Genomic DNA, 8,573 nt, shown 5'->3' on the forward strand with positions numbered 1-8,573 from the left:
ACTTACCTAAGTCCCAAATTCAATTCAAAACCCCACATAGACCATCTAACAACTCAAAAACATCAACAATAAGCTCAAACACACAATCAAACCTACAATTCACAATTTGGTTTAAAACTTCAGAAACTTAAAACCAAGCCTTTCAAAACTTAAACCAGAGCTTGTAAAACTTAAACCATCCCTCAGAATTCTTAAACCACACCAGCAATCGACCAAACAGAGATGCATGAAACCCTTACCTTAAGTCGAGATTCGACCTTGAGCTGCTTTCCCAATCAAATTCCAAGCTTAATTCAACAAAATTCAAGCTGAACCTAACCACAATCCATCCCAAGAATTCACCAAACAAAACACACAATTCAATTATCAAACCATGATATTCTTAGTTGAATTCTACAACAAAATTACACAGAATTCCCTTACCTCAATATGCAGAACAATCCTCTAAGTTCTCTAGCCTTAACTCCCTTCTTGATCCCACAAAATTCAAAGTTTCCCCTTCCTTCCTTCTTGCTTCTTAGCTTCTCCTTAACTTTCAGCAAGAATTGAATTTTGTCTAAGTGTAGAAAACGTGAATGACCTTCTCTCAGCCATAGTTATCTAAATCCCAGCCAAAGGACCCATTTGCCCTTCCATCTAACTCTCTTTCTAGCTAAACCTCAAGGGCAGCCTAGACCTTTCCTATTCTTTTACAAAAATATCACTTTCTCACTCAAAGTAACTATCCTCAATGGTTACCTATAGTTACCCAAGTTACTAAAATACCATTAACCTTTAATTAAAAGTTCCCAACTAAATTTATAATATTCCCGGAATACCCCTAGGCTTCTCCTGAGCCGGGTATTTAATCCCGTTGTGACTTTTAGCGAAATAGCTCTCTAGGACCGTCTCGGAACGTGCATCACAAATATATCACCATTATATCAAGAATATCACATATATTACATTTATGCCCTCAACGAGCTATAATTACCAATTTGCCCCTAATAACCGAGTGGGCCCACATGCATATTTATTTCACCTAAACATGCATTCTAACCACGTATTCATTAAATTCACATAAATTAATACAGTATAACAATTATTGCCCTCAAGGCACACTAATCAAGGCCCCAAGCCTTATTAGCAAATTTGGGTCGCTACAGTATTGTTGCGAGGTTGTTGTCGTGTTACATTTAAGTTATTTTTTTGAAATTGTATTGTAGTGTGTTGTAATTCTAAAATGTAAGAATGAGTTTTTTGATATTGTTTTTTGGTTTTTTTTAGCTGCAATAAGTTGTATTGTGTTGTGAGGTTGTTGTCGTGAGGTTGTTGTCATGTTGCTTTCTTGTTGTTTGTTTAACGTTATGTTTTGTGGGTTGATGTTTAGTGTAAATTGTATTTTTGTAATTTTGAAACAATAAAATTATATTTTTCAACGTAACAAAAAATGAAAAAAAAAATGTAAAAATGAAGGACCGTAAAAATGTAAAAAAAAAAAATCATTAAAAAGTAGGTATTTTTGAAAAAAATCCCTACATTTAATGGACTTTTCAAACCGGATATTGGGTCTAATTTCCAGTAACTGTAAAATTGGGGCAAACCCATGGAGATCTGAGATTTGGATATTTTGTGGCATCCTTAATGGGCTGTGTACACCATGGGGCCCAATTCGAGAGAGATGAAGTCGAAGTAAGCGTCGTTCTGGCTGGTCCAGATTGCACCGCCGCCTTCACCTGACTGGTCCCTACTTTCTATCTTCTTCAGCTCTTTGATTTAGCCAAACCCAAAACCCTTCAAAACCCCTCAAAGGATGTAAGCTTTCGTTATCACCAGCCAATGAAGCGGGTCTGGAAGATCTCCCAGTCGGCCCAAGCGCAGCTACTCTGCCACCATGGATGCTCCTCCTCGGCCGCTAAGCCCAAAACCCTAATGCCTTTTGCTTTCCCTACCAACGAATTCCCTAATTACGGCTTCATTCGCGACCTCAATGCCGAGACTCACCCTCCTCCTCCTTCTTCCCCCGGCTTTCCGCCGGAGATTATTGGCTTGTTTTCATTGAATCAGTGGCACCAGGACTCGAGGCACTGGGAGGATCTGACCAGGAAGGTGACTCAGCTTAGGGATGAGCTTTTTCTGATCGATGACGACTCTGACAATTCTATTAGGTTACTCGAAGAGAAGGGTGATACGCTACTTCGGAGCTGTACTGTTGGATACCCAGTCCTTGAGCTGCTCAAGCAATTGGATTCGCGGCCTCGATTAGCCTTAAAGGTTTTGTTTAACTCTTTTAAATTCCTTTTGTGTTTCTGTTGTTTAATTCTTATTACTATTTTCCTTGTCCAATTGGCTGTGGGTTTGAACGATGGGAATTCGATTTACGTTTTTAGTGCTTTATATTTTGAATTGGGTTTTGGTTATTGTTGCGTGGAATTATGTTATATCGAGGCATTTTGTGTAGTTTTGGTCCATTTGGATCTATTTGTTTTTGGTGGAGATTGCAAGAACTTATACAGATTGCTAGTTAGATGAGTAGATCTTTATCGTAGTGCCAAGTGCCAACTAACTTTATTTGGTTTGGAAGAGTTTTCTTAACAATTGCATTAGTTTGATATGTAAAAAAAAAATATCATATGCATATAGAGAAAGAAATCCATTACACAGAAGATTGTAGGGAAGCATAATCTTCATGTTGGCTTACATTCGTTGCTTTCTCTAAATTTTTAGATGTTTCAGGTCTTTGATTGGAGAAGAAGGCTGTCAAAATCAGGAGTTCCAATGCTAGCAGAAGAGTACACCAAGGGTATTAAACTTGCTGGTAAAGTAAAAAATGTTGGTCTTGCTGTTGAGTTGTTTGCTGAGGCTATAAACAAGCGTATCAAGACAACGGCTATATATAATGCCTTGATGAGTGCTTATATGTTCAATGGTTTTGCTGATAAGTGCCAGTCACTGTTTCGGGACATGAAGAGGGAAAAAAACTGCAGTCCTAATATTGTTACATACAACATTCTTATCTCAATTTTCGGTCGATTGATGCTACTTGATCACATGGAAGCAACTTTTAGGGAAATAAAGGAATTAAATATCTCCCCTAATATAAAAACATACAATTTTTTAATTGCTGGATATCTCACAGCTTGGATGTGGGATAGTGTGGAAATAACATTTGAACAGATGAAAGAGAGTTCAATTAAGCCTAATACTCGGACATACATGTTACTGCTACGAGGATATGCACATTCTGGGAATTTGGAGAAGATGGAGGAGACATATGAATCAATAAAACATTATGTAATGGAAAAGGAAATCCCATTGATTAGAACTATGATATGTGCATACTGCAAGAGTTCCGACAAAGAAAGAGTGAAAAAGATCGAGGAACTAATGAAGCTTATTCCAGAAAAGGATTATCGACCTTGGTTGAATGTACTGCTGATTAGGGTTTATGCTGAAGAAGATTGGTTAGAAGCAATGGAAAGATCAATAAATGAGGCATTTAAGCATAACACAGCTGTACATACGATAAGTGTGATGCGGTCCATTATTAGTAGTTACTTCCGATGCAATGCTGTGGACAAACTAGAAAATTTTATTAAGAGTGCAGAAGCTGCAGAATGGAGAATATGTCGGTCCCTGTATCACTGTAAGATGGTTATGTATGCATCAGAAAAGCGCTTGGAAGAAATGGAGAGCGTTATTGAAGAGATGAAGAACTCTAATCTGTTTATTACGAAGAAAACATTGTGGATTTTGTATAAGGCGTATTTGCTTTGTGGTCAAAGGTACAAGGCTGAACAAGTTATAGGATTAATGTGCAAGCATGGGTATGAAATTCCTTCGGATGTTCTTCCATCATGATGCAGCCACTATGTTGTCACGTAGGGAAAGCTATAGAGATTGAATGAAGTATTCAGCCAAATCTTTTGTATACCATAACATCTGACGGATGTAATTGGATTCAGTAATCGATAGAGGTATTTATCTAATCTCATGCTTTTCAACAACTGACAATAAAAATCTGAAGTGTCATCTTTTCATTGATTCTTACAAAATGCATTGTTGTTCTCTTCCTATATAATCAGCTTCTATTTTCTTGGATTTTAGACCCAATGCGAAAGATCTTAATTATTTTTGCTTGTATTGAAATTAATAATAAATTACATAGTATAAACTCTATAGAGCTGCAACTTTAATTTCACATTCAGTCTTTCATCATCTAGTCACAGTTGCATTCAGTCTTTCATCATCTAGTCACAGTTGCACCTCTGGATGCAAGTACGTCATCTCACCTAGTGCTGAGCGTTTTTAGTTGATGTCTCTTAATAACATGTACTCACAGTGATCTTAACTTGGGGAACAGAAGAGGATAATACTATTGAAGATAGTGATCTTGACTTATTTGGCTGAGAGTTGTGACCTTATTAATAGAAGCACTGTCAGTAATGGTTTTAGATTATTGGAACTTGCTCTTATTGCTTTCAACTATAGATGCCAATCACTTGATGTGGCCTTTATGCTATATTTGCCTTTTCCCCTATTTTCTCTCTCTACCAGAAATAGCAAAAAAATTGATAGCAGGAGAAAGGGTCTATGACAAATAGTCTTTTAGGATTGAAAATTGTTTACACTGAAGGACGAGTTTTTCTGTTTGAAATTATATTTTTGGGTTTTCATTTAATATAGGTGGTTTTGGATGATGGATAGAGTTATAAGAACGGAATTAAAAGGCACCCTTTGTTTAGATGCTTTTAATCTTGGTAGGAGGCAAAAGCAAGCCAACTGTTTTCTTGACTTCGGTTCATAAAACCCTATTTTTTTTAATGCTGTTATTGTTACTGTTCTGTACTTGTATACAATTTTTAATATATGAATCTGTCAGGGCGGTTTTGACTCATGTAATATCAAGACTTGTCAAATTGGCTGAATCTCATATGGAGGGGGGTCTAGATTACATTTGGGACATGTGTCCATCTTCTTTTTCTTTGAGCAAGATAGAAAGCCAGCACCTCCTTTTTCCTTTTGCTTGAGTGCGTCATTGAAAACCCATAATGAGTTTGAGAAGGCCCAGCTTATTGAGCAGAATACTTAGATGAACCTACCCGCACTTGTCCACCAAACCCCAAAATTAGTTTGACCAGGTTCATATTATCAAGCAGAATTCTTTCATGAACTTTCATTTCAATTGGATCAGCTAGTTATTGGTGTCATTGTAGTGGGCGAAGATTGCAGGCATATCATCTTAAGATTTTTAGCTATTATTTATGTTTTTTTAATGTCAGTTCATGGTATGCCAATGTTATAAGCAAATTCTTTTGTTGGCCCCATCTTTTTTTTTAGTTGAATTGATTGGTTCTCACACATACCAATTATGGAATAAAACTATTGTGTTTTTGGTGGGTTTATTTATATCATCCGTGTTTATAGATGGTTGCATATCTAAAACTCATTAATTTATCGACATTGTAATGCAGAACCTGTATATTAGGTGATTGACCAAGACAGGTGCTGATACCAAAAAGGTTGAATGCTGAGGCAAGTATTTAAAAAGGTTTTGTCAAAGCCAAGTTCAGATAGAACGATCTATTATTATTTTTTTCATGCTCATGAAATCTCACCTCACCTCGTGCATTGTTTACTAAATTGACTTTGTTGAATACTCATTTGGCAGATAAGATATCATACAGCTATTGAGATATTTAATTCTTGAAATACAGCTATGCAATAAAGATCCCATTGTTATTCATTTTTGTTAGCAGTAGAATCGGAAACAAAACAAGAATATATCAGAGTTGGAAACACGGTTTCTATTTCGAGCTCAGATTGCTTGAAGTTAACAATACATTACTTTTTCTTATTGCCTTTTGCTTCGTTTACCCCTTCTTTTTTTCCCTTTTGACTTCTTGTGTTACTCGTGATAGACAGAGTAGAGTGAATTTGGGTAGTTGTAATTAGTTGGAGAACTTTAGGGAAAACCTATTCCCCATTTATTTATTTATTTTTGTAGTTTTTGACAATTTTTACTATGAAAAAAGGTATTAACTACAAAATATAAAAAATAGATTTTGCTCTTTTAGTATCTTATTGTTTGCACAAGAAAACCTTATTGTTTGCTTTACTCTCTAGTTGGTTAAATTTATACTGATCAAATTTATTTTAAATGCTGCCAAAATATCACTATTAAAATTACTATTCAAATTTCAAAGTTTAAAAATAAAATATATATATATATAGTTTTATCTAGTTACAAACTTAAAGTTTTAATTAACTTTATTAATTTTTTCTTTCCTATTATGTTTTTAATTTTTGAAATAATAATAATTTGTAAAAAATTTCAAACCACTTTTCAGGTAGTTAACTGTTTTTTTGTGTCTATTTATTATTATTTCAATTAATTAAGAACCTAAGAAAAGTTAAAAAGAAAAGAAAAACTTAAAATTGCTTTAAAAAAATTAAGGCTTCTAAATAATTAAAATTATTCATTTTTTAAAAAAATATATCATATATGTTATGTAATTAAAATAAAGATATTTTGGTAATAGTGAAAATTAATTTGATTTAAATTGTTTTCAAAATATGTTTTTAATACTAATGAAACTATTGGTATTATTTTGGTATAAATTTAAGGAATTTTTTCTTATATACACATAAACGGTTCAATAATAATATTTATACGGGTACACGGGATTTTTTAACTTTTATACGGTACCAAATGAATTTTTATAAAAATACTACCTACTCCTAAACAGGGTCTCGCACGTGAAGGACTTTTCATACGTTAATTACCCACGACAGCCAATGAAGATCAATAGAAAAACTCCATGAACGTCGGTGATGAAGCTTCAGAAATAACAATAATTCAACCCATAACAAGATTTGGGTGAAAAATTGGAAAACAATTTCATAAAAGTACTACAAATTAAACAGACAAACAACGAGAACCAAACTTTCAATTTCAAAAATTTGAATTGTCAAAACCTTCAAGATACCTTCCAACCTATCAGTTTTATTTGTAGATATTTTGGCCGCTATCTAATTGTTTTGTAAATATTGATGGAAAACACTAACTTAAAATTTTTGGAAATATAATGAGAACAAGGTCATTTTGAAATTTTTATTTATCAAAACATTAATATTGTGTTGTTGTTATGTTGTGTTTACGTTGGTGACAAATAATAGATAGATAAAAACATTCTAGCAACAAAACAACAACATTAAATCAACTACATAACAACAACAAAACAAAACAAAATATGAAAGAAGGTAGAAAATAACTTATAAACAATCAACATAACCACTAACAACCTAGAGAAAAACTCCCGAGTCAGAAAGGAATTCACCACAGATACTAAGCTTGTAAAACTACTTCTTGTTACTCACATGCATGGTCTGACTCTGGCCCAAGTTTAAGAGTAGTCTTAATGATATTTGCATTCTTGAAATATCTATGTTCCCTAAACAAATTTAAACAAAACAATATTTTGTTCTTCATCAGGAGGATCGAAATATCCAAACTCAGACATAAAACAGAGACTTTAAAGTTTTTCCAGACTTGCCATTCTTCTTTTGAATGTAAGGAGTAGTTTCAACCTCAATAATTAGTTGGACAGCATCACGCATACCAGCATCAACCTTAGAGCAACTCGACTGCAACAATCCAACAACATATAAGAAAATAAGAAATTACACAAAAATCATACATAAACAACACAATAACATAAAAAAAATAGTCCAAACAACAAATAAGAAAATAAGAAATTACCTTTGCTCGCATTAGCTCTTGTGCTTCGTCAAAGCCTGTTTGGTTGCACACTAATACCTACACTACTTCAGTTCCGGGTATTTCTTTACAGAAACATCAACACTTGGGCTTAATACTACGACAAACATGAGTAATAGTATAAGTAAAGAGAGCTTGAAGGCCACAATTTTTAATTGCAAAAAAATATGATTCGAGGAAGAATGAGATGATTGATGACTAATAAAAGATTATGAATTTGAAGATTCGAATAGGTGGTCGATGGGAGAGCATGCACAAGGACAAGTTTCCATGTTACATGTATGTCATGCCAAGGACTTCATAGCCACGTAGTGAACAAAGATGAGAAAGACAATGAAAAACAACTTTTTTTTTGTCTCTTACCAATAATAAAAGACAATGAAAATAAACTTTTTTTTTTCTCGTACTAATAATAAAATATGGTGAAACATGTGTAGAAACTACAAATGAAATAAATGGAGTGATAGTAGAGTGTATAGGAAAATGAGTGAAGTGAAAGCAAAGTGTATAGGGAAATGAGTGAAGTGATAATGTATGAAAAAAAATTAATAATATGAACTGAAAAGACAAAAAAGATGGGAAAATGTAGAATTAGCTGGTAATGTGGGAGATTATGCAAAAAACTAAATGAGAAAAATGATGAAAAAGAATTGAAACTTGTACTAGATAACTATAAAATATATATGATTGCGTGTCTAGGGAATAATGGTATAAAAGAAAGTTAAAAATGATGTAAGCCATATAAAAGAAAAGGCAACACAGTAAAAAAGAAAAGAATACTGCTCAACCGTATTAATGTAAATATTAGGCTAAT

General features: G+C 33.7%; 1 protein-coding gene across 3 annotated transcripts; it reads left to right on the top strand.

Moving 5' to 3' along the window:
* The first annotated feature begins 1,613 nt into the window (after positions 1–1,613).
* Positions 1,614–5,725, top strand: LOC133792577 (pentatricopeptide repeat-containing protein At2g30780). 3 transcript variants are annotated; one of them, XM_062230496.1, is made up of 3 exons: positions 1,614–2,253; positions 2,707–3,956; positions 4,862–5,481. In XM_062230496.1, exons 1-2 carry the CDS (start codon positions 1,819–1,821, stop codon positions 3,838–3,840), a joined length of 1,569 nt encoding a protein of 522 aa, XP_062086480.1. In that variant the 5' UTR covers positions 1,614–1,818; the 3' UTR covers positions 3,841–3,956; positions 4,862–5,481. The 3 variants fall into 3 exon arrangements, with proteins under 3 accessions (XP_062086480.1, XP_062086472.1, XP_062086483.1); XM_062230488.1 differs by having other exon boundaries at positions 1,615–2,253; positions 5,454–5,725; XM_062230499.1 differs by having other exon boundaries at positions 1,618–2,253; positions 2,716–3,956; positions 5,454–5,725.
* Positions 5,726–8,573: the final 2,848 nt, after the last annotated feature.

Source organism: Humulus lupulus, chromosome 1 (assembly GCF_963169125.1).
Source record: "Humulus lupulus chromosome 1, drHumLupu1.1, whole genome shotgun sequence".
Classification (NCBI taxonomy): Eukaryota; Viridiplantae; Streptophyta; class Magnoliopsida; order Rosales; family Cannabaceae; genus Humulus; species Humulus lupulus.